The following is a 26,377-nucleotide window of genomic DNA, read 5'->3' on the forward strand; positions in this document are numbered from 1 at the left end:
GACTGCTCTTCCCTCAAGTTATGAAAATGATAAACTACTTGATTCTTATTATTATCTGTGCCATTTTTTCTTAAAATCTGTAACCCATTCACTCTTGGGCTGTGTAATTTTCAGTGATTTATTCTATATACTCGTACGTGTTTTCTAAAAGTAACAAAATAGAAGGGGGGAAAAAATTAAACATCCAAAATCAATTTACATCTTAAGAGATATAAAAAGAGAAGAAAAAAATAATGATATAATCGGATGTGATAGAAAAGAAAAAGTGGAGAAAAATTAAGGTTCTTGATAGGGTGTTTAATATTTAGAGGTGTTAAAATATAAAAATTCAACAAAATAATAGTTAAAAAATAACACAAAATATAGATAAAACTCTTGTGTTTTATTGATTAATTAGAAATTCTAGAAAAAAATAAGTAAAGTCGAATAAAAAAGTGTTTTTGTGAATAATTGAACTCAAATATTATCTGAACAATTTAACTAGATCTTCGTTTCATTAATTACTTTTATCTAATCATTTGTTTAAATAAAATTTGTGTGTAGTATTAATTAGTATGATATTAGAATCTTTTAGTATTAATTTTTAATTAAAATTAAAATTTTAGTTCAGTAACTCTGTTATGTATTGATGATGAATTATAAAATTTAGAAATAAATTAATGATGATGTAAGATTAATTTTTTATTTTTATTATTTTTATTTATTTATTTATTTATTATTTTTTCTTAATTTATAATATGATCATTATTTTGAGATCGAGAGAATACTGTATACCGAGTACTCGTATAAGAAAATTGTTGTTAACATTAAATAAGTCATGTACAATTTCATTATAATTTCTATTTGACTACAATAGTGTTCAAACTTTTTAGAGCAAAAGTATTTGCTCAATAAATCCATATTTAAATAAGTTACAAATAAATATTTTAAAGGTTGCTAATTTTTAAATTTTGATTACGTATTTTGACAGATACCTACACATCTCAGTTCTCAAGGATAAATGACATTTATGATTCACTAGCTTATGGTGAGTCCACCAAATTGAAGTACATAAGAAACTCATGCCATTTTTCTTGAACACAAAATCTCAGGACCCCAAAGTTAGTACCCTTACATAGAGAAAATAAAATGTGGCTGGTAAATGAGTATTTGATTTTATAGACTAATATCCACATGTTCTCTTTTAGTACTACAATTTTTTATTTTTTTATGGTTTAAATAGAGGAAAATTAGTTTGGCACCCCAAAATTCAATATCTTCATAGAAACTTGAGTTGTTTGATAACATGCATGATTACGTATGTCATTAGATACTGATGATCCACCATCAAATATTATCCTTCAAATTAAGCACAAGCATAGATGTGATGTAGATGAGATTAACCATCAAACTATTTGGCATGAAATTTTAAATCAATTATTTGATGGTACGGTTCAACCATATGATACTGTCATCTTTATCCACACACGTAGTTAAGAAGAAGACCTCAATTTTTAGAGCAATAATGAATATATTTTTCTGGTAGGTGTATGGGTAGAAAGAATAGAGAAAAAAAAAAGTGGTAAATAATATAAAAGAAAATAAAGAGAATAAAAATGAGGTGAAAAAAAATTGAAACAAAAAATGTATATGTATTAAGTATTTTTTTAATACAAAAGAAAAGTATTTTTCAAATTTTTGTGCGCATTTTTAAACAAAATAACTTTAGCATGCTGAAGCTGAACGAGGGATGATATTACGTTGTTCGTATTTTAGGATTCGTTTGTTTGCATGTTTTTCAAGAAAGAATTTCTTAATTAAAAATTTAAAATGCTTAGTTTTTTTAACAAACGAAAATTCTAAAAAAGGAAGAAGCTCAATTTTAAATTTTTGGAAGAGTTAAAAAGGTACTTTTGTGAAAAAAAAATCTAAAATATATAGTATAAAATGTCATTTATGCTTTATTTGGAACACGCAAAAAGTAAGTCATTTTTTCCTTTTTGTAGTCTTCTTAAAGGAGAAAAAAAAACAGAAAATAAAGCATGGGACTCACTAATATTTACAGTCCCTATGATTTTGGATGATAAAGAAAGGAAAATGTGATTTATATAATTAAATTAAAATACTAAATTAGTCTAACTTTTTCATACTTCTATTTTCTATTGGAAATATTTATATTATTTTGTATACATTTTTTTCTTTTATTTTCTACGTAATTAAACAAGTGAAATGAATAGTTTCAACTTTTTTTTTTTCATTTTCCATCCTATCAAATAACCTACCAAATCATATCACTTTTCTTTTTCTATTTCCTTTCAATTTTTTGGCTTGAACATAACATACCCCTAATTATAAAATGCCTCCATGGCCTTACGTGACTTTTCAAGTGAGAAATAGTTTCTTCTAGAAGAATATTTGTTTATTACAAATATTGAAAAAAGCATGTCCGATAAATGTATATGCAACTTATTACGTGTGCATCTACGCCTATGACACGATCATATTTGCAGAGGAAAAATAAATAATTATATCCATGTTGAATTTCAAATACACCTTTATACAATTTATATTAAACTTTTCAATATATCGAGCAATAATTGTTTTTGGAATTGGACTTGTTCGTTTCCCATGCGTAGATGAGGTCAAACTTTTACTTAGCTCAGTTCAATTGCACCGCACAAAAGAAGTTCTCTTTGAAAAGACAATGCTGTCCTCATCACATACAATTGCCTTAGCCTTCTCTACGATGATGAAAAACCAAAGTAGTCATTTTCTTTATTGTTGAGGTTGTGACAAAACCATATCGTTCACTTTGTTGGAACTCAATTTTATTCGAAATTTCCGAAATGGAGGTTTGAATTATTAAACTAGTTCATTTATACGAATAATGCTCAACAATTTGAAGCTCTATTCATTTATGTCAACTTTGCATTGCAAAGCGTAAAATTATACCCCTACTTATTAGATTTGGATCATCTCAACTCAAGTAACTAACAAAATGATACCATCTTAAGATAAAGCATAGAAGAAAAATTTGTAAAACTAACATAATAATACATTTTCCTATAAATACTGTGCCTTTTGTTTTTGTATTATGACAATGACAAAAACCAACATAGGATCTCATTCCAATGTTTTCTTATCATTTTTATTTTATTTTGCTTCATTTTGCGTTATGAGTCCCAAGTATGAACTACGAACAAAAAACACTAATTAAATGATGAGTTCCATGATAGATGCACAACGACCTAAGTAACAAGGATGGAGGATAAAAAAACATAACCCTCAAACTCAAATCCAAAATAGTTAAAGTCGGTGGTAATTTTTTGGATGTTAGCTTCAGAACCTTTTTCATTTAATGCAGTTTCTTGGCCATAAGATAAAAGTGGGGGCGGTGGCTGGATAAGGTGATATTTGATTAGTCTATAGTGTACTAGTAGGTTTTTTTAATAGGGTTGTAATAGGTGCATGGTTGGTTTGGTGCTTTCCCAAAAGGGGGGGTCTAAATAAGAAGACCCTTCTCTTGCTTGTCCCCTACATAGAAAAACCAATACCTAGTCATCCCTATAGTTCCCCAACAAGAGAGCATGGTTCAATTTTATGATCCTTATGGCACCAAGCTCCTTGACCATGACTTTTTGAGAGATTCCCGGCGTTGAACTATTCAACTTGGGACCACACAATCACTCAAATTGGTCAGAGACTTCAATTTGCACTTCAGGGTATTAAATTTCTTAGCTTAGCTTGAGTATAATAATAGGATAGGCTTTAGCGTGCGATAAAGTTACATTTTGGTCATGAATTTGAGTCTCGAAACAACCTCTTTATATATGTAAAAATAAAGTTGTGTTTAATATCCTTATCTCATACCTTTGCATAGTAATGAGCTTTCTAGTACCGAGATATGTTATAGGTTGAGTTTAATAATGATCATAAAGAGAAAAATAATAAAGAACAGTAAAAAGAAAGCCTAAAATATGGAATCTCACCGACCATGGCAAGTCCAAAATAATTTAAGCGTTCTTTTCCAAAGGATTTAAAGCATGGGAGACGAGAAAGATATATTTATATAGAGAGAGTGAGAGAACCACCATGATACGCGGTAACATTATCAACTTCATGATATAAGGGTATGACAAGATACTAAAAGTTTAACAGTACAAACATATAAGGAAAAGCTAAGAAAAACTAAGAATCTTAAAAGTACTATCTGCTCATTGAATGATCATATGCCCATGTTCAATGCCATATAACACAATAATGGCCTTCTTTGTATACCATACAATTAGCCTTGATATTTCAATAATTAATTTGTCAAAATAGGAACTTAAAATGAACATCACAAAATCAATACAGTGCACAAAAATAATGCATTAGAAATGCATTATAACATGTACTGCATATAAAGTTTAATCACACTAAATCCACCTTTTTTTCTTTTTCCCTTCAAACATGAAACTCAACCATGGTTACATACATACATTGAGGTGACAATTTTCTACAGAGATGGGAAAATTACTGGACAGACACCACTTTATCAAATTGCACTCGCAACATCAGCTATAAATATGCTGCCTGAATCACACCATCCAGCCAAAACATCTTTGTCGGAGCACTGAGATGTAACATACAATAATATTAGAAGCAACATCCCACATAAGTAAAGTCCAATAAGTGTTTAAAGATAGAGATAAAGCTCCAGAAGAAGAAAATAGAATCTGGCCTACATTATTTATGTGCTTGGCAGAACTACAAAGGTGAAATTCAATTAAGATGGAAAAGTAAAAAAACAGCCATATTCTTAGTCATCGTACATGTTTACATCCATAGCTAATTTTCACTCCCCTCTTTCAATTTTCCATTTTACCCACATTTTCACTCCTAACATCCTAACACACTTCAAATATATTACAATACTACCAAGGTTTAACCCTGTTATTTAACAGAGAAGAGTGCCTGTGCAAAAAGATTCAAGCTATGTCCCCTAATGTCAGATCCACCCTTACAATCATTTATATCTCTTCATAAAAAACGGGTAAATTACTAATTTGGTCCCTCTATTTATGTAATTAGTTTAATTTGGTTCCTTAATTTTCAAAATTGATGCATTGTTACCCTTTCTATTCAATTGTAGGAAACTGCGTTAACTTCTTGTATGTGTGGCACAACAAAAAAAAATTACACTTAGTCACCAAGTAGGACACCTTTGTTTGAAATTTAAACAGACCTGATGAAAAGGGCAACATTGCATCAATTTTAAAAATTAAGGGATCAAATTGAACTTTTTAATAATAAAGGAACCAAATTAAACAAATTAAAAAAGGGACCAAATTAGTAATTTAGCCTAAAAAAATTGAAGTTAAGAACCACAATCCTTGAGGGATCTCCATTTTCGAATGATTCAACAAAACAATGTCTCAGCATGAAACCCAACATGGTATTTGTTAAGCACTGATGTGGAAATCTTACTAACTACGCACACATATCTTAAGATGTTCCAAGCTAATATTTGTGGTAGACAATCTTGACTTATAATTGTATAAGACGTGGGTTTTTACCACCATGTGGTGGTTGTGCTGTGCCTTAGTTTGACTGCATGGGCATTCAGTTTTTCTCATTAATATATAATACCGTCAATCATCAACTCTCCTAAAGTTTAAGGCATTAGGTGCAGACACGAGCTCTCTAAAACACCCACTCATACAAGAGCCATTTGTTTGAAGTGTTGACAATGCAATGGCACTCTCTACTTTGAGTTGAAATTTAACCTTTTCTTACAAGAATGAAATTAGTAAGGAACTAAGGATTGAACTCCCCAATGCTTAATTACATTGGCTTTGATGATACCATGTCAAAGAACTAAGCATTCAGGAATCAGTAGAGTTGTTATTTGACATGATATCAAAGCCATGCGAAAGCATTCAGGGGTTTGATTAATTCCATTCATCTAAGAAAAAGTAACTTCAATATCATGTCAAAGAACAACTCTCCTTAAAAATATAAAGACATAAGAATTGGTTTTATAGTTATAACTTCTATGTATTATTTGAATTGATTTTTAATCTAAAAATAACTGTGTGTGGATACTGGATAGTGATGGCCATATGCAACTAATATAGGTGATGCTAGAAGTTCGAAAAATATAAAAAGCTAAGCTGTAGAAATATACCCTTTTCGATGGATGGGAAGTAATCACACAATTTAAGTTACAAAAGCAGATAGAGTAAATTTCATTCGATGGAAAAGAGTGTTAAAATAATTTGGAAAATATTATGTGAAAGCAGATCCCAAAGCAACATTTAGATTTCAGTTAGAAACCACAGTGGAGTCAAGTGAGAAATTATAAACAGGCTATATACAGACCTTACTAAAGCCAAGCCAATTTGAGTCTCCTCTAAATGAAAATGTTTTGTTGCTCTCTTTCCATTTGCCACAAAAGACCTGCATTGAAGAGCATTATGAGCATCTACATGGATATGAACTAAAAATATAATCCAAAAAGGGTTTTGTTAAGGAATAAAAAAAGTATTCATTACTCATCTTAATTACTCAAAGAAAGTATCAAATGTTTTTTTTTAATTTTTGTCAGAAGGAAGGATCGAACCCGCGACCTTTCCCTCTTTCCATTCTTTCTTAGCCACCCACCCAACCTTTTATTTCCAATTTTTTAAGGTATTAAATACTTGTACTTTTCATTTTAGTAATTTCTATTTTTTTTATTTCTTAGCATGTTCCCTAAATGATACATTAAGAAAACCCATTCCGAATATGCTCACTATGGTGAGTTGTAGAAATTCAGTTTAAAGAGCTGCTATGTCATTTCTGCACCAAGTAGCCTAATACATTTGATACACTAAATGTTAACACTTCCACTTTTGCATGGAAGAGCCATGTCTGAAGCCTCTGGCTCTAGTAATACATCTGAAGCCCAGTTATAATAAAATCCATACTACCAGTTGGAGTACATAAAAATATAGTATCCAAATGCAAAATAATCACCCTCTCTTTTTTCCTCTAAAAGGCACTACTAAAAAATGCTTTTAACATAAGCTAATCCAAACAAGCCCTAAGTATTTCCAAGTACAAGATAAACATATGGAGTCCAAGTTGGCCATTGGTGCAAATCTAGGTTATATATCCCGTGACAAGAGTTCCTACAGAACTCATTGCCCTATCATCTATAACCTTCATAGTTGACCTTGGTGGCATAAAACCAAATCTATCCTTAGATATACAGATCTCTAGTCTCAATTTACTGTCAATTAGTCTTTCCCAAAATTTTATGACACAGCTTATGAGATGGATCCCTCTATAGTTCACATATTTTGCACTCATTCTTCATTTTCTTATACCTTGTTATCTTGATTGACAATAGTAGTTATACATTGGTTAAAAGATGAAAAGAATTACCTCATAATCAACCCCTTGAATATAGATACAGTCAGGGTCAATTGTTGAGAAAGCCAGTCCTGTTATCTGCAGTACTAATGAAATCAATTAGAGTAATCTGTGGCAGCAATAATACAACAAGTAATACACGAAAACAACCATAGTCTTATCCTACTAAGTGAGGTCAGCTATATAAATCACACGAAGCCATCAAGTTTGGTTAAATACCAAATTCTTAAGGATATTATCCACCATGAGATTCCTTTTAATAAATTCCTCCAGTGTAACACGCAAAAAAAATGAAATTGCTTTTCCAAATAATAACACTGGAAGAAAACTTAAGTACCATACGACTGAGGATAAAGTTAAAGCACTTGAAAAAAACCTAGATATCTTTCATAGTCAAAAGGTCCACTTCTGAAACAATTTGCAACTACTAGCTTCTCCCCCATGCTATACCAATATTCCATTCCCTAAGCATTTCCTTGATGATCTGCACTGTGAACTTTGACCCTTCTAAAAGACGTGAGGGCACAGAATCACTTTAGAAGTTAGTTTATATAGCAGATATTGACTTCAGTAAGCGTGAATCTGCATTTGACTGGACAACTATCTCCCACACTCCCCAGTTGCAACCGAGAGAAGGGTATTTATAGAAGCTTTGATTGATTTTAAAAAAAATAGTGTCTTTTTGCTTTGAGAAAGTTTTTTGTTTTCATTTACTTTTTTATGAATAAGTACAAAATTCTAACCTTTGTTTTGGTTATTTTCCCTCTTCCTATACAAATTTGTATAAGTAAGAAATAAGATGGAAACAAGGAAGCATTTTTTTTTAATTATTTGTAAAAATAGAAAATGAAAGTAAAAAAGCATTTTCTCAAGCCTAATAGACCCTTAGTATTCCATTTCCTTATCTAGAAGATTGAAGAAAATCTAGAGCTCAAATGATTTGAAGAATAAGACATTGATTAACTAGCTGTTGGCATTGAATAATCTTAACTTGCAATTGACTACCCCATGTCTTAGAACAATTTTGAATGCACATGATTGAATAAGAGAAAAGAGAAGCATAATTTGATGTAAACAATGTGTTTCAACTACACCCAGGAAACTGAATATACAGTAATAAGAAAACAAATACACGTATCCTAATAACACATTGAATGAATTCAAAGGTGCACCATTTGATATATTATCTGACTTGAACTTGTTATATCTAAAAATTTAAGATGATAATTTGTCTTAGAAAAAAATAATTAAATACCCAAATTAAAGAATCATATTAGTTTAGTAAATCAAATAGCTACATAAGCATTTACAAAAAAAAAAAACACTGCAAAATCATGCATAGGATATTAAAATTTCTTTAAAAAACATTCTTTGAAAGTGGTATACAAAAATGTTGAGAGAGATTGAGACAAGGTACATTGTTAAACTGACCTCATATTTTGAACAGTGCACCCATCTAGACAGTGCCGACCATCTATATCAAAATGTATTTATGGGCTAAGATTAACAAGGCAATGTAAAAAAAAAAAAAAAGAAGGAACAGTTATCATAGCTTCTATATGATATTTACGTTGATTAAATGTTAGTGACACAGTCACAGACTATAATGACATGCCAATTTTCTATTAGTTTTGTTCTGAAACCAAAACAGCAGCTAACCTGCGAGGATCATAAATAGTCACAGTACGATCAGCTCCACCCACAGCAACATTACCATTGGAAGAACTGCAAACAGCATAAAAGATATCGCCAGGGATGCCACAAATCCGATGTACACAACCACCATTTTCTTTCATTCTCAAGTCCCACATTGTCAGCTGCAATTATATTAACAGGTGATGGTCTAAAAGGCATACAAATTTACAAATATGAAGCATAAGGAAGAACTCATTATAAACCATGAAGCACAAACATTGACATGTGGAGACAGATTGACAGATATGGTAAAAAAGAGCGGCCCACCAAGTGGGGATCTAGGGAGGGTAGATACATGTAGTCTTACCCCCACAAACAAAGAGGTTGTTTCCAAGATTTGAACTTGTGACCTCCAAGTCACAAAGCAACAACCTTACCATTGAGTCAAGGCTTGCTTTCAACCACTGAGACACTATGCTAAAAAATATTGAACACAGATATGTTTAAAGCACCCATGCCAAAATAAAATGAAAAGGTTGAGTGAAATGAAAATGGTACATGACTAAAGCACTCATGCCTTATTTTGTCCTTTGATTATTGAAAATTGCTTAAAAGTTTAAAACAGATCTGAACTCAGTTTTTTTTCTTTTTTCAAATTTTACATGGTCAACACTCAACACATGTTGTCAGTTTGTCATGCCAAACATGTGTCTAATGCCTGAACATAACACCAAAATGGGGGGGGGGGGGGGTGTCCATTCCATGCTTTATAATTTGCAACAAATAAAAACATTGAAGAAACCAATGTCTACAAATTTACCTGGCTTCCTTCTGTAATAGCTAAGGTAGAACTTTGATTTCCATTAACTCCGTCTTGCAAGAAGTTTAATGAAGTAGGGTACCAAAGCCTGAAAGGACAAATTAATTAAGAGAAATGCTCAAAAAGAAATGTGAACAGATAAAAACATTTGTCAGACAGTATTCCTTTTGCTTTTGGGGTATAGTTGTCAAAATCAAGATTGCCATCTTGAAATAGATTACCATTTTGTTTGAGAAATTTTTTCTCTATTGTCACTGAATCTGTTAGTTCAGAAAGTCCAAAGAGGAATTTGGAGTCAATATTTTCATTGCAAGCTTGGTGCATATGGCTTATATGCTCCAACTTGTGGGGGAGTGCTGAAAATAGTGATAGTGACTAGTGTATCATTGGAAAGACCAAGTCATAGGAAATAGTTCAACTTTTTTATTATTGTTCTTAATGTAAAATACATTTATTATTTTAAGCATATACATGGCAAGGATGCTTGTTGAGTATACAAACTCAAGCAATTCACAGAAACCTTTCCTAGATCTTTTCATGGTCTCTTCTCAAGTCTGTATCAAATGTTTTAGAGGTGCATGTCATCAATATTACATCAATCACATGGAAGGAATTAGAATCAGAATGAATGATGGAGAAAATATATAGATACTTATTTTACTTCCACAGAATTAAACATGAAAACAGAAAATAAAACCACTTACGGTCGTAATGTGCGAATGTGGATGTCTTGATCATAAATATCAATGGTTTTGCAAAAACTACGGGCAACAGCAGTCTGGACAAAGGAACAATTCAATACAATTAGCAAAACCATATACAGGTATGAAGTAGTCACAGATCAGAACAAAGGCGGAGGCAAGCAGTTACTTTCTATTCGTAAGCTGACAATGAAGTCCCTTAAGTTGAAAAGACCAACCAACCTACTAAATTTTTTAGCAACCTTGTCAAATTAAAGTTCTGGTCACTGCCACAGCTTATATTCCTGTGCTATTGATTTTCTTATGACAATAGGACCAAAAATTTAAAGTAGGATTTACACTATGCTTGTCAACAGTGAATTATCAAGAGATTTAAACCACAGTAAAGAAAAAAATTATTCTAGGTGTCTATACAGTTCTCTAACTGTACAACTTCCCTTTTTTTGGAGTTGAAAAAGTACTTCAAGATTTTTCTAAAAAATATTTTGCAGATGGAACTACCATAAATGGTACAAAAGAGCTTACCATAGACCATTGATTTGGACAAAAGCAGAGTCCTGACCAACTTCCTTCCCCAATACCATTATCATGAGGCAATGCAGAATATGTTAGCTTGTCAACATCTGCAGATTAGCATAAATGCATCTAACTAAACTAAGTCAGTGACTCAGTGTTAACAGTTAAAAGCTGAATTTAAAATCTCAGAAGGAAAATGCAAGCAGCCAAAATTAAAATTTGACAAAATAGGTTGTCTGGTGCTACTGATATGAGATATGATCATTTGGTGAGTTGGGAGGTGTACTGTTGTCCTAAGGAGGAAGGTTTGGATCTTGGCAGGTCCATTTCTAAGAACATTGTCTTGGGATTTTGGCGAGTAAATGGCTATGTCAACTTGATTCACAAACTCATTTGGTTATTCCCATTGATCTTTCGTGTTTTCTTCAGACGTATTTAAATTTTTTAAGGAGGATCTCTTATCATCTCTTATATTTGTATCCATCTTCTATCCATCTTAATGAAATCCCTTTCACCAAAAAGAAACAAACAAATAAATAAAGGGCCAAAATGAGTTGACCAATTTTGACTCTTGGATGAATGAGTGGTCCCCACCTAACACTTTGTCTTATCTGACAACCACCCTTGAACCAGGGTACGTTCAGACTAAATTTTGTATATTTCTTTCCTGATGTAGAGCCCTACTAAAGAACCCAGTAAGAAAATGAACACAAAAAATGCAGTTGATGTTTACTACCCAATTCTATTATTAACAGAATAACAGAACATTTATCTATTTTGTACTCTTAATAATTAACATGCTAGAAAGAACCTGCCATATAAATATAATTAGTAAACCAATGAACAAGATATGTTATGTACGAACTAGAATTCAACCAAAGCTTTACTGGAGGTAAAAGTGTTTCAATTTCTGAAGGTAAACATAGAAGTTCTCAAAGTTCAAACGATTCAGCTGCTAAACATAGAAGTTCAAACGATAAGTTGTCAAAGGGATGAAGTTGAAGACAGTACAACAAGTGTTAAATAAGTTACAAAAAGCAAGCATCTTACAAAGAACACAGGGCACATGGTCATTTTAGGTGCTTGCTTTTTGTTAAAATATGGCACTAATGCAAGATGATATTCAGGTACTTAAAAAGAACATAAGGCACAAATCACCAACTGTAATGCAGAAAAATTACTAACAAAAGGGAACCATTGCAAAATTATGGCCACTAATGCAAAATGATATTCAGGTACTAGACTCTTGAAAACAAAGACAGTGAAGGAAGAATAACATATTAACATTATCAAAGATTAAATAAGTATATAAGCAGATCTAATCTTGTGCATACCCAATGACTTGGAACAAATCAAGCATTCAAGGTTCACCACAGTTGCATGATTTACAGATAGGAGGTATTTCCTATTCATATCCATATCCAACAAATGTCTATTTATCCATATAGCTATTTAGTAAGAGTTCATGTAGCGTGAACTGTAATCCACTAAGGAAAAATGAAAATTATCAGTTGCCATTATCAATCATCAAATATTATAGTCTAATCGAGAAACATGTCCTTATTTCTGAATTGGCACCACAGAACTACAGCTGTGAGAAAAACTAAAGGGAAACAGAAAATTATCCAATAATTGAGTTCGACTGTATATTTTTCCAGAAAAACATCATAATTAAAGGCCAGTATGTCTACTTCTTCAAAATAAAGTACAAGTTAAATTTAATTCTCAATGCGAGGAAAGCTAGAATGGTTAAGGTAAAACAGAAAAATGTACCTTCACCAGACGCATCTAGTTTAGACACAATGAGATGACCATATGAATCCACACTTCCCAACATTACATAGCCACAGCCTAAAACATGGCAAGTTAAAATATAAATTGCTATATGCATGCAAATTTTGATGGAAGACAAATTGTGGCTAAACAAAATATTAAAGAAATGCCCATGATGCAAAAATCACATACTCTCCACCTCAGCAAGAGCAATACTCTGAATTTCTGAACGATGAGGGCATCGACTGAGTAACGACGAGGCAATAATCTACAAGAGACCATAATATGCAAACTTATTAAAATGATAAATAAGTAAACAAAAGCAAGGATGAAGCGTGTAGATTTTCTTTACAAGATTATATATACCTCAGTGTGTTCAGGTATCAATAGGCTATCTTTTCCTTCGCTGATTGAAGATTCTCCCAGAGCAATCTACAGAGTAATATAAACCATAGTTAATTAAAACAACCATTTGTAGGACTAAAAGTAGCCAACAAAGACTCAAAATAAACCAGCAAAGTGATATTTTGTGTTTTACATCAGCACAACCAATTTTCCTAAAGTCTGTTTGGATAATCTTCTCAGTAAACACTTAAAGGAAAAGAAAATAACAAAGTAAAATAAATTAAATGTATCCCATAAAATTAAAATTATCTCATTCATAAGTTCAAATTAGCTTTTGAAGAAGCTAAATGAGAGAATTTCTATAAATTGGTTTCTACATAAGCTAATTTTCCTTGTATAAGATCACAAGTATCCTGCATTGAAGATAATCCTACTCAAGCCAAGTAGAACCACTAAGGACAGAAAAACTCTCCATATATTTAACACAACTACTTACGAAGGACTTGAACATGAGACCACTACGTTAGGCCAAACAACCCATGTCAGTTGTTCCATGCCTCACTGGTGTATAAGCTAACTTTAACTTACAAGTGAAACTTATTTAATTTTACATTTTTTCTTCTTCTTGTAAGTGTTTATACAGAAGTTCATCTAAACAGGGCTTAACTAACAAACACCAAGGAGATACAAGGTTGGGTGGGTGGGTGGTTAAGAAAGAAGGGAAATCCCATTAACAAGAAACTAACGATTAACATTTCCCGATAAAAAAAAACTAACAAACACCAAGAATTTTACTACTCCATTCCGAGTCTCTAATAATTACAATGCACACCAAATCACTCACTTAGATGCATTTTAAAACATTTTTTTTTCTGTTAATGGTTTCCTTTCCAGTGCCATTTTACTTTTACTACTTAAAATCACATATCGCATAAACTAAGAGGCATTTAGCCACAAATGCCTAGAGCTGAGGAAAGAAAAAATGAGTGCTAAAACTGCAAACTTTGAAACTTTGAGTAGAAAAAAAAATGAAAAAGTATGCGTACGTGGAGCCTATAAATGTGGGGACCGGAGGCAATGTAAACAAAACAAGAACTTTGGTCCTCGCTAACCTGAGAATTGAGATGTTAACAACAAAAGAAAAAAGAAGAAAGTTAGAGTGATTGAGAAGCAGAAAAAAAAAAAGAGTAAAGAATGAGAAGAAGAGATTATTATATGGAGAGAACATAGAAGGGTACACTACACGGAGAGCAAGGCGTGTGCACTGAAGGCTTCCAGGAGAAGGGTCTTGAATCAAAGTGGAAGGAACCACTGCTTTTTTGAGACACTTGGCTTCCAACATCTGTTTGTATGGATGGTGTGTCTGTAACACTAACACTTGTGTGTCTTCAGAGACTGGGAACAAAACAGGTTTTGGTTTGGAGCTTTGGATGTTTGAGAGAGAGAAGAGTAAGTAATGAAAGATGAGAGAGTTATGCCTCAGTGCGTGAGAGTCTGACAGAGAGTTCGTACGCCGCTTTTCCTTCTTTGCATTGCCTTATTATGCCTGGCTGCTATTAGTGCTGCTTTGGTTTTGGCTATTTATAATTATTTTGTGGGTAAATGGTGAATTTAATGAAAGATAATTTTTTGTATTATATAAATTAGTTATTTAATCCATAAATGATAAATGTCACAGAGAATTTGATTTAATAGATAAAATTCTTTCTATATTCGTAAGAGACTTAACTTACATGACTCATACTCATGCACCTGATAAATATAAATATATTCCGTATAATGATTTTTTACGTCATTCTAGACTAAATTCTCACTTTTATAATGTATTAATTTTTAAAACATTAAAAAACATAATTTAATCCAAAATAACATGAAAAACGCATGTATTTGTTATGTGAATAAGTATGAACCACATAAATTAACTTTATTAACAAGGAAAAAATTTAACGATTAAATCAAATTATTGTAACATTTAATATTTGTGGATTAAATAGTTAATTTTTATATTATATGGACACAATGGTTAGTAAATATAAATTATATAAACTAAATTGGATATTTATCTTTGCTTTATTTGCCTTTGGTTTACCTTTGAAAAAAAAAATACATCTAAATTAATCTTATATTACGATGTAAAATGAGGGAATAAAAATATAAGAGGAAAATAATTTAAATAATTTTTAGTACATGTAAAATAGATAATTTTAATTTTAGTGTCAAACTTATCATATTTTAACTCATATGTTTATGTTTAATTTTACTACTCATTATTAGTGACTTATAATGTGATTAACATAGCGTTAGTTAACAAGTTCTGATCATCTAAAGTAGTCCTGTTATTTTCACAACAAACATCTTTTTCAAAATTTAAAATTTATCTGCTACTAAAATCAAACAAAAAAAAAATAAAAGATTAGATGTCAAAACTAGAATGTCTGTATTTTACAAGTATAAATTTTTTTATTAAACATTAAACATAAATATAAGAAAGTTAATTATCCACGTCATTTCACCACAGGAACGGCATCAGTCACAATGAACATGAATTGTAAACATATACCGAAATTTTGTAGATGAGCAGTTGTAAACATTTAATTTAGGCAACCAAATAAAAAATATCATAGAAAGCCATCAAGTAAAAGTAGAGGATGAGTTGAGGTGAAATTTACATGAATTAAAATGAACAAGTACAACATAAAAAAAATACTTTACAATGAATTATGATGCATATTAGGGAAGTAAATAAATCAAATTATTCGAATTCAGCTCGTTCATATGTATATATATATAAATATATATATATATATCATAATTGACATTTTCATGAAAATAACTTTGCCCTTTAAAAAATTATATTATTTATCTAATACATTTTTGTTAATTTCACTTATCACATGTTAAGCTCATTTTGCTAACGGTAGATAGTTATCTAGTATTGAAATAATTATTAAATATTACACTGATGGCGCTAAACATTTACTTTTGATAATCCATAAATAAGCAATGTTTATTTACTCATAAGTTGTTGTCCATGCGCATTTTATTTGTTTACGTTAAAGTAATAATTGGCAATTAATAACAAATTTCAAAATTTTGATTTAAAAAAAAAAAGAATAAGTATAATTCTGACTCCAGCCAGGGTTACGTATAATTCAGTTATTTTTACCAAAGTTCTTTCTTTCCTTTCTAATTATTTTATAACACGAATTATTCCATTAACAAGTCTACAAGATTATCAGAGAATTACGGAATTGAAACGCCGTGGACACAACTCCATCGTTCCTTCCCACAATTACCTCAAGGCTCAAAGATTACAAAAGCAGGAAAATACAATCCAAATGAGTAGATGAATGCATAAACTAAAACTTTTTCCAAAGAATCGACATTTGATCACAAGCAATCCCTTAGGCATAACCCAGAATACACTGAATATCTCAAGGCTTTTCACACATTTTCCTAGAATCGATGATTTTGCTAGGCCACCCACCAGTGTCATCCAATCCACAGCATAATCTGGTATCAACAGAATTATATAGTAGCATGCACAAGTAAAAGAATTCTACAACAAAACTTCAATCACTGAACACATGTTAAAAGATCGCCAAAAAGTCACACCAGTTAAAAGTTTTATAAATTATCATTAGAACCTAATTCCCCAACTACAAAAAAGCAAGCAACCAATCACAGAGCTAGTATTTCAACAAAAAAAAAATGGAAAAAATAAATAACAACCACGGGGAAAGTAGTCTTGGTACGACGACTATTGAGAAAATTTTGATTTTTAACATTTAAAAGTTTGATTTTAAGCTAGCTGTTAGAATCAAAATAAACAAAAAAGAAACCAATGCCCTAAGATCTCAGATCAATACAAAACCATCTACAGCCTTTATCACTAGTTTCATTCACAACCTTCTTGCAACTTCCAAATAAACACAAACACAGAGCAGAGAGAGAAGAAAAAGTAGAGGAGGAAAAGGAGATGGTGAAGGACAAGAAAAAGGAGAGAAAAATATGCAAATCAGGTTATGAACAAAATTACAAAACCATGAAGCCATTCATTCAAAAGTCTCTATACATCATTGGGCATGATTGCAGATTTGCAGGTCAATCAATAGTACAGTTAAAACTGCTAAGGCCAACCACTAAATATGAAAAATAATTAACACAGCCAACAATAAACAAATAAAATAAAAAAGAATAAAAGAAACATTGATGTACATATAATTTAAAGACAACAAAAGTAAAGAGACACAAGGATGAAATCCGGAAGGAGAAAAGGAATTTGAAGCCCTCAGATCTCATAGCTTAACACAATCATCTACAGCTTTTGTCACTGGTTTCATTCATAACCTTATTGCACCTTTCAGATCAGGGTGTTGCTAGCATTGCATCCCGTATACACAAACACACACACGCACACACACACACAGAGGAAAAGAGATATATTGTGAGGGAGAGAGAGAGAGAGAGAGAGAGAGAGAGAGGTGCACTTCAGGTTATGATCGATACCATGTAGCTGCTCAACAATCTATTTGTGCATCATTGGGCCAAATAACAAGTAATTTGCTTCAATTATCAATTCCGAACTTTTTTTCACAGTTAAAAGATTCAGTTATAATTTTGCAGTTGAAAACAGAGGAAATGCTTACAAGAGCCTCTCCAAAAAAAAAAACAAATAGAATACAGATAATGCACCAAGAGGAAAAGATGAAACAAGGAAGATGTTGATGAAAATACAATATGCAAAGAGGAAAACAACGCAGAAGCTCCACAACAATCGGAAAACAATTCTCATCATACAGAGAGAAGAAAAAGTAAACAGACAAGCATTAAGAAATTATGAGGGAGCTCTCTTTGCCCAACTAATAAAAAATTACATTTACATTGAAATTCTTTAAGCCAGCTATTAGAAACAAAATAAACGAGGAAGAATTCAAAGCCCTCAGTTCTAATAGATTAATAACTAAATCATCTACAGCCTTTACCTCCGGTTCATTCACAACCTTCTTGCACCTTTCCAAGAAACAACACACACACACAGAGAGAGAGAGAGAAGGGGGAGAGATGCATATCAGGCTACGAACAAAACCATTAAGTCATTCAATAGTATATTTGTGCATCATTGGGAAGGACGACAGACAATTTGCCCAAAAGATCATCATCAAATTTATTTTCAGATGAAATTTTGTATCTTAGTTGTGATTTTCAGAAATCAATTTAGAGTAGTAAGAAGGGTCAAGACATAAAAGAGCTCCTAGATAAACAATGCATCTGAAAGCATCACATCACACGAAAGGCTTTACATTTCAGAACAAACAAATATTTATAGAAGCCACATCAAAGACTAACCAACATGTTAATGAGAAAGCCCTTTACTTCCACATATCAATCAGAAAAAAAAATCCCAAAACAACACATAAAAAAGACAGCAAATAAAACTAAACACAAACAAAAATAAATAGCAGAACCAGTGGAAGGAAGACTGTTAAAAAAAATAGAGATTCTTGACCAACACTGAAGAATAACACATTAGGGTTTGAAGGGAATGAAATTAATATGCAATGAGAACCGATGAATTCACCAAATCAGACCCTTTTTTAACTTGTGGGTAGTCAGACCTAGCTTTCTAGGCTGTGCATTTCCATCAAAAGTGCAGTTAAAACAGCTCAGAGCCCAGTGCATATCATCATTCACTAGCCATGAAAAACAATCAAACAAGCCAATAATAAACAAATCGCCACAATAAATAAGAAAATAAATATTGAAGTGGAGAATTTATGACAAGAAAATACAAAACCCTCAGATCTCATAGCTTAAAATGAAATCATACACAGCTTTTATCACTGGTTTCATTCATAACCTTCACGCACCCTCCGAGTGAAATGCTAGCATTGCTCACACACACACACGCACACACACACACACAAGTAGGAAGGAAGAGAGAGAAAGAGAGATGCAGATCGGGTTATGAAAGAAACCGTGTAGCTGCTCAACAATATATTTGTGCATCATTGGGCAAAATACAAGCAATTTGCTTCAATTATCAAATACTAAACTTCATTTTACAGAGTAAAATTTCTTTCAGATATAAGATCCACTCCATTGAAATTAAATAAAACAAAAATGCGTCGAACATAAGCAAGGTAACGAGAGGAAAATGCAGCTTGCTCAGAACATCACATAGATGCAAAAAAAGAAAAACAGAAAACAAATTCAACACAGAAGAAAAAGAAAAGGCAATATATATATATATATATATATATATATAGTGTTGAACCTTGCTCCCTGTTTGTTGCGGAATTTTCTGCGAGTGGTACAAGAAACGGCGTTAGGGTTTGATCTGGCTTGGTGAGAGGTAATCGTATATAGTGTTTCGGTGGAAACCAATGGATTCACCGATGGGCTTTATCTTTGGGCCGATCAAGTAGCCCAGGACCTTTACTTATTGTAAAAAATAATTTGAATAATAAAAAAATTAAAAGATACCCGCACATAATCCTTTTAAATAAATTCATATAATTACTAAATTTTAATCCTGACATTGCCTAAAAAAAAAAACCTTTAATCCTGACAAACATTTAAGTTTTTATAATTCTTGAATACGTTGATTTTTTTTTTTCATTATTTACTCATATATGGTCGTGCTTTCATATTGGTTCCTTTAAATATTATATATTTAGCATTTAGGTGGGACTTTATATTAAGACTTTATAAAACTTAAAAAATAAGCACAGTTTTATTTTACAGTAAAAAAAAAGAAAGAAGCACAACTAATGCCTTAAAAAAACCCTTTGCACACTCGCAAATTAATGATGACGCTCCCAGCATAATAAAGCCAGAAACAATCTGAAGATTATGCTCACCATAGCAACTTCCTCAACTTCCCACATCCAAAATTAATGAATTACTCTATAGCATTCATCTATTAATCCCGTTAACAATTTATAAAATAAAAATATAAGAGAAATACATGTGAAAAAAATAAATAATCTTTAAGATATTTCAAACAAACATTTTTTCTTTTCTTTTCAAAACCTCTTTTTAAAAAAATATTAAAAATACATCTTATGAGAGAAAATATTTTAATAAAAAAATGATTATATTTGAATCGTATAATCATTTATGAAAAATTAAAATTTAATGTCTAAAACTCATATAATTTTAATAAGTGATTACATGATATTAAATTCTAATTATTCATATTTGATTAATTAATGATTACTTTCATATAACATTTTTTTCTCATATGAGGTCAATTATCCATCCCTTTAATAAGTTTGAAAGATTATGATATTATTCAAAAATTGAAGTTAATTCATCATGCAAAGAGTTAGACGGCCCTTTTCAAGAAAGAAAAAAAAAGGCAAGAAAATACAAACTAAAATGCAAAGATCAATGAACAAATTATTATTTATTTTTTCCGAAGAAACAAAGTTTGGTCACAGAAACCCAGAATAGTACACTGAACAAACATATCCTTTTGGATTTTAGCAACAAATCCCAAAGGCTGAACACGTAATTCCTTGAATCAATGGAAAATGGGGGATGATTTGTTTGGCCACCAAGTACTACACACGATTATCACCATCAACAGTCCAAAAGTGTCTTCTGATCCAGCATAATCTGTTGTCAACAAATTAAGTAAAACGGTAGTAGCATGTAACTTCAATTGCTAAGCACATGCTAAAAGATAAGCAAGTCACACACTAATGGCAAAGCTACAATTTACCATTAGAGCCTAATCCACAACTACAGAAAAGTAAGCAATCAGTCACAAAGATGATGAAAAAATGTAAGGAATGTGAGTAGCATATTTTCTAATATTCTGCCAAATCATGGGACATACCACTAACACATTGATACCAGCATTAATTTTACCTAATAGGAAAGTGAGGAAAAAAGGGTATTAACTATTAAGAAATGTGTTGCTAACATTTTTCAGAATGGAAACTGTGATAACCATTCATATTGTTGTTGCTAGTAGAAATATAATGAGTAAAGAAATCAGAGTAAAACACCCGCATTCAATTCTTGGCAAGTAGTTGATCTATGCGATAAATCAACTAATGCTACCAGAAAAAAAAAATGCAGAGCCCTCAGCTAAATATGAATCAAATCATCTGCAGCTATTGACACTGGTTTCCTTTACAGCTTTCTTGCACCATCTATGTATACATTATAAGTACATATGCACACACACACACAAAAACCGACACAGAGAGACACAAAGAGAGAGAAGCAAAGGTAACGGTTTTAAAGTAAACCAAGTAACCACTCAATAATCAATAAATCCATCATTGGGCTGCAACAGATAGCACAAAGGACAATTTACTGTAATTTTTCCTATTTACACTTTAATGAGCAAAAAATGACCATCTATTTAAAGTTTTAAAACACAACACATAGAAGACCTAAAGAAAAATGTGAAGATTGCAACATTAGTTATTAAATGTTCATAGATTACATGTTTAGAGCAAAACTCAAACTGCATAGAGCATTGTAATTTCCCGACAACACTATCCTCAAAGGTGAATACAATATAGTTCATTGGGCAACAAAACAAACAATTTGCCTCACCATATTTTTCATCAATTGACCATGGATTTTTCTTCCGTGCTTAAACGACCAACACATGAACACATGAATGACCAAACAATGTTTTCGTCACTTTATGGTTACGGAAACCACATTCAACAAGTCTCCACCCTATGATTTTCACAAATCTCCCCTTTAATTCAAAAGGACATCCATATTTTCTGATTTCAGTGGACTTATGCACTAACTTGTCTCTATATTGTTTGCACTTCTTTTCTCCTTTTTCACAATCCAGTCTAACATATTTTTTTAATTACTTCTTACTTATGAATGATAATCATACACTCATGTTCATTTCTCACATGTCAAGCTCAATTTAACAAATTATCACGCTTTTAAAAAATCTAAAAGAATCAAAAAAATTATTCAATAACAAAACAAAAAACACATACAAATAAATCTTATCAGTCATGAAATATACCTTATCAACTATGAAATAACTAGAAAAGTCAAGATAACTAGGTTGCGCTTGTATATTAGTGTCTTCACCATCCACATTTTCATTATTATTATCCCTCATAGCATCATTAGGCTTGATTCCACATAAAAGGTTGGGCTGGTAAAATAATTGGCTTCCATTATCCATATTTTTTCATTCAACTAACATTGTAACCTTGTTAGATATAAACTTATTCCAATCCATTGACTTACATAATCAATACATCAAATACGGTTAGTTGTAAAAAATGGATAACATAAATAAGATTTCGTTATGCAACAAGTTCATTTGCACAATGGAATCACATTTATGCATTAACAACAACGGAAATAATAGAATTATGATTCCCCTATGCGAAATTTCACAACAAAATCGTAATTATGTAGGACCACAAAAAAAAACAACAACAACTTAATTGCAAAGAGTAAAGAGCGGGGCAAAGGGAAAGAGAAAAAAGAAAGAATGAATGAAAAAAAGGAAAGAGAGAGAGAAGAATGAAGATAAGAGAGTGACAAAAGAATACTATTGTAATTGCTCTTGGTCACTAAGGGCCAAATTTTTTGTTGTTGAGGCTAATAGTAACATCCAAAGATGAATAGTGGCTCTATATCATATGTGTGTCATAGAAAAACTATGAAAATCAATAATTAAACCAACAAAGATTGATCTCCTAGATAAGAAATGGACTTATATCCCATAAGATTGTGGATTCAATTTTCTTTGTCCATTGTGAGTACTTTATTGATAGATAATTTGTATGTATTTTTATAACTGATTATTAAATCTTAAGGTCTGTTCAAAGTCTAATGAGTTTACAAGACTTAATTTTTTTATACTTTTAATTATAAAAAATCAAGAATTAAGAATTTTATGAAAAATATTATTATAATTATACACATACACATAATACACTGAAAAAGAATAGTGTTTAACTCAACAACCTTATAACTATTGAGTTGAGATGTAAATCAAATAATAATAAAATTATTAATACTTGTATAAAAAAATTATTAATGCTTGTCTTATAAAAATGCCCCAAAATTTACAATTTCCTCAAAAGTGTTTTTGATCAAGCACACTCAATAATAATTTTGCAGAAGTAATACACTAGAAAGCAGCTTAGCAAGAGTATAAAAAGTAATTAGTAAATAAGTAGAGTATAAAAAGTAATTAGTAAGGAAAACAAAATTAATAGAATAAAAGAGAAAGGGTACTTCCTCACCAAAGTTACCCACCGCACTGGGAGGGAATCTTACAGGTGATGTAATATGAAACTTAAATAAGAAGAGAAGAAAAAAAGAAAAAATATAATAAAAAATTTTATATAATAAGAAAATAAAAAACTTAAAAAATGTATTGATATGATAGTTGAATATAACATTTACACCACTTAAAACAACTCGTCATTTATAAATTTTTGAAAAAATCTTATAACGAAGAACACAGTATTTTACTAGGTACTGTAAGAAAGATTATAATATTAAAACAAAAAAGTAACTGATCGATCAATGTTTCCCACCGTTACACGCCAAGTAGTACATTCAACGACTGGAAGTGCAGAGCACGTGTCCAAGCACCGTGTTCATAACAAATTCTTATTATGATTTTCTTTTATAGAAATTAAAAAGGAAGGAGATAAGTATAAAAGATTGATATAATAAGATAAAATAACTATAAAAAATAGACGTAATAGATACACTAATAAATAATGTAATGAAAAAAGTAAGACAGAAAAAGAAAAAAAGAGAGAAAATAAGATGATGGAAAAGTTAATATAAGAGAAGGAAAACAAAAAATATCACTTTTGGAACATCGAAATTGTAATCATTAACTTGTCAAAATTAAATCCAAAACATGGAAAATCACGTCCAAACCCATAACCAAAGAAGCTAAGCTATTTTTTGCCATAATTTATTTTTCACAACCCAAGAATAGAACTGTTTTTATATCATGCAAGAGAGCATTGATGACATTAGTGAGAGAGAAAATAGAGAGAGATGAAGGAAAGAAATGGGTGCATATTATGCTTTTTCTCCTTGACTCCTCTAGCTGTAACTCCACTACCTTGTAGACCACATCATACTTCTGACTACTCTCCATCTTTTCTGACACCAAACTGTAGTTGGGGGAAGCCCCTTCATCTTCTTCTTCAAGGCTCCATAACCATGCCAGGCACCAAAATCATGTGCACTCAGATCAAGTGCAACAACAAGCACCACCACCAAGCACCATGATGAGTAGCACTCAAATGGTTGGAAGCAGTGCTCACTTCTCGTAAGTCTGTCATGGATCAACTATACCTTGATCTATCTGCCACCCCAATATATGTTTCACAACATATTTTAAGTATATATAATTAGGTCACTGACTCTAATTAATTATATTCTAAATATATATTGGTGTAGTGAGTCTAGCTATTATTAACTTTTTAATGTGTTAAATTCTATGCCTATTTCTGGCTCTCATGGGTTCTTTCTTTGTTCCATATTCTTCATCTTTATCACTGATTTTGGATAACTGGGGAGGACCACTCTTAAATAAAAATTTACAAAGCAAAATTTGTTTTCATCTATTTACAAAGAAAAAATATTTTTTTTATCCCTTAAATAAATTTCAATATATCAGAATATAAGAATAGTCAGAGTTGAAAAACAAAATCTATGCACAAAGGAGAAGCATGAGAAGATTTTCCATGATTATTGATTAGAAGCTTGTTAGCAACTAAGATGGTTTAGCTAGGATTAACAAAATTTCTTGCCCAAATCCTTCATTTTGACATGGAATTAATCCATTCCAATTGGATAACATGTGTTATGTCTTAAGATTCTGAATAGTTGAGTTTGTCTTTTTTTCTGGCCTTGTGCTTTGTGTGAACCTCTTCCTGTTTGTGTGGATTAGCGTATGTAGGGAAAATCTCAACAACTTTATGGTCTCGTGACCGAAAGCGATCCCAAGTTCCCAACCATTAAATATATGTGAAGTAATTATGACCCCTTGGTCCCAATTCCACACACTCCACAAATAACTTGACAAAATACTAGTTTTGTATGGTAACTTTCACTGTTGTTTTCTTACTCAGACAATTCTACTACAGGGATCCCACAGTTTTGTGTTTGTTGATTTGTTTTAAAATTTTGACAACCTATAAGGCCATAACAATGTTTTAATACTTAATTGTTTTATCCTAATTGTATATTCTTTGTTAGTTTGGCACAAATTGTTTGCATGTCAATTTGCTCCATACCCCTCTAGCCCTGTTAATTGCCCTGACTCTGTTATTTTCTGACAAGAAAAAGACTCCAATGTTGGGTGGTGTAGTAGCCTGGCTACATTGTTTTTTTCATAAAGGAGTAACATTTACTTTTAGTTGCTAAAATTTTAGGCGTTATTCAATTTTATCTCTAGTTTTATAATTTTTTCACTATAAAATTTTATTTGCTTTAGTTTTTAATACAATGAAAAAAATATTATAAAAAAACTAAAGTAAATAATTTTTTTTTGATATTTTAAAAGTCAATCAAATGAGATATTTGTTGTTAGTTTACAATAGGGTTTACAATATTTTTTATCCTTAATTTTGAATTTATGCTTTTAGTCCACAATCTAAATTTGGATCATCAAACTTTTCTTGAATTTTTTTATTTATAACTTTTAGTCTCTTATCAAATAACAACAATGTTAATTAATGATTAATAATAATGTTAGAATCCAATAATTTGTCATTTTATTAAGGAATATGATGTGAGAGTCACGAGTATTTTATTTTCTAGATAAATTATGTTTACAACCTCTCATATGTTCAGAACAATTACCCAAGTCATGCTGGTTGATGAAAGATTGAAAATATAATTTATAAAAAAAATTAGACATGATTTCTTAATGACAGAGTAAGTCATGGAACTGCCAACATCATTACTCATCTGTAATTAATGCTATTACATAACATAGACTAAAAGTGGTAACAATTTTTTTTTTAACTTATCAAAATTTAAATGAGAGACTAAAAACATAAATTTGAAACAATTTAGACATGAAAAAAGACAGTAAACCCTTCACAACATTATGAAAAATAAACATATCTTAAGAGAACTTATATTATGTTGCTAGATTTTTTTTTATATTTTCATTTTATAAACTACTTAAAAAACTTTCATGATATTTTTCCCAAATCAACTA

At 31.1% G+C, this 26,377-nt stretch overlaps 1 protein-coding gene, 1 long non-coding RNA gene and 1 other non-coding gene across 3 annotated transcripts; all 3 read right to left on the reverse strand.

Annotated features, from left to right (window-relative positions):
• Positions 1-4,174: 4,174 nt before the first annotated feature.
• LOC114389559 lies at positions 4,175-14,736 on the reverse strand. The gene is made up of 13 exons (XM_028350255.1): positions 14,411-14,736; positions 14,214-14,279; positions 13,189-13,254; positions 13,015-13,090; positions 12,823-12,900; positions 11,059-11,156; positions 10,537-10,610; positions 9,833-9,920; positions 9,037-9,194; positions 8,809-8,851; positions 7,390-7,455; positions 6,343-6,420; positions 4,175-4,594 (listed from the first exon to the last, which is right to left on the reverse strand). The coding sequence occupies exons 1-13, from the start codon at positions 14,507-14,509 to the stop codon at positions 4,517-4,519; spliced, it is 1,068 nt and encodes a 355-aa protein (XP_028206056.1). The 5' UTR covers positions 14,510-14,736; the 3' UTR covers positions 4,175-4,516.
• A 1,609-nt stretch (positions 14,737-16,345) lies between these two features.
• On the reverse strand, positions 16,346-19,530 carry LOC114390963. The gene is made up of 2 exons (XR_003662041.1): positions 19,445-19,530; positions 16,346-16,680 (listed from the first exon to the last, which is right to left on the reverse strand). It is a non-coding gene; the product is annotated as an uncharacterized LOC114390963 (long non-coding RNA).
• LOC114391313 lies at positions 18,777-18,861 on the reverse strand. The gene has a single exon (XR_003662106.1). It is a non-coding gene; the product is annotated as a small nucleolar RNA snoR118 (small nucleolar RNA).
• Positions 19,531-26,377: the final 6,847 nt, after the last annotated feature.

Source organism: Glycine soja, chromosome 16, assembly GCF_004193775.1.
Source record: "Glycine soja cultivar W05 chromosome 16, ASM419377v2, whole genome shotgun sequence".
In the NCBI taxonomy this organism is placed as follows: Eukaryota; Viridiplantae; Streptophyta; class Magnoliopsida; order Fabales; family Fabaceae; genus Glycine; species Glycine soja.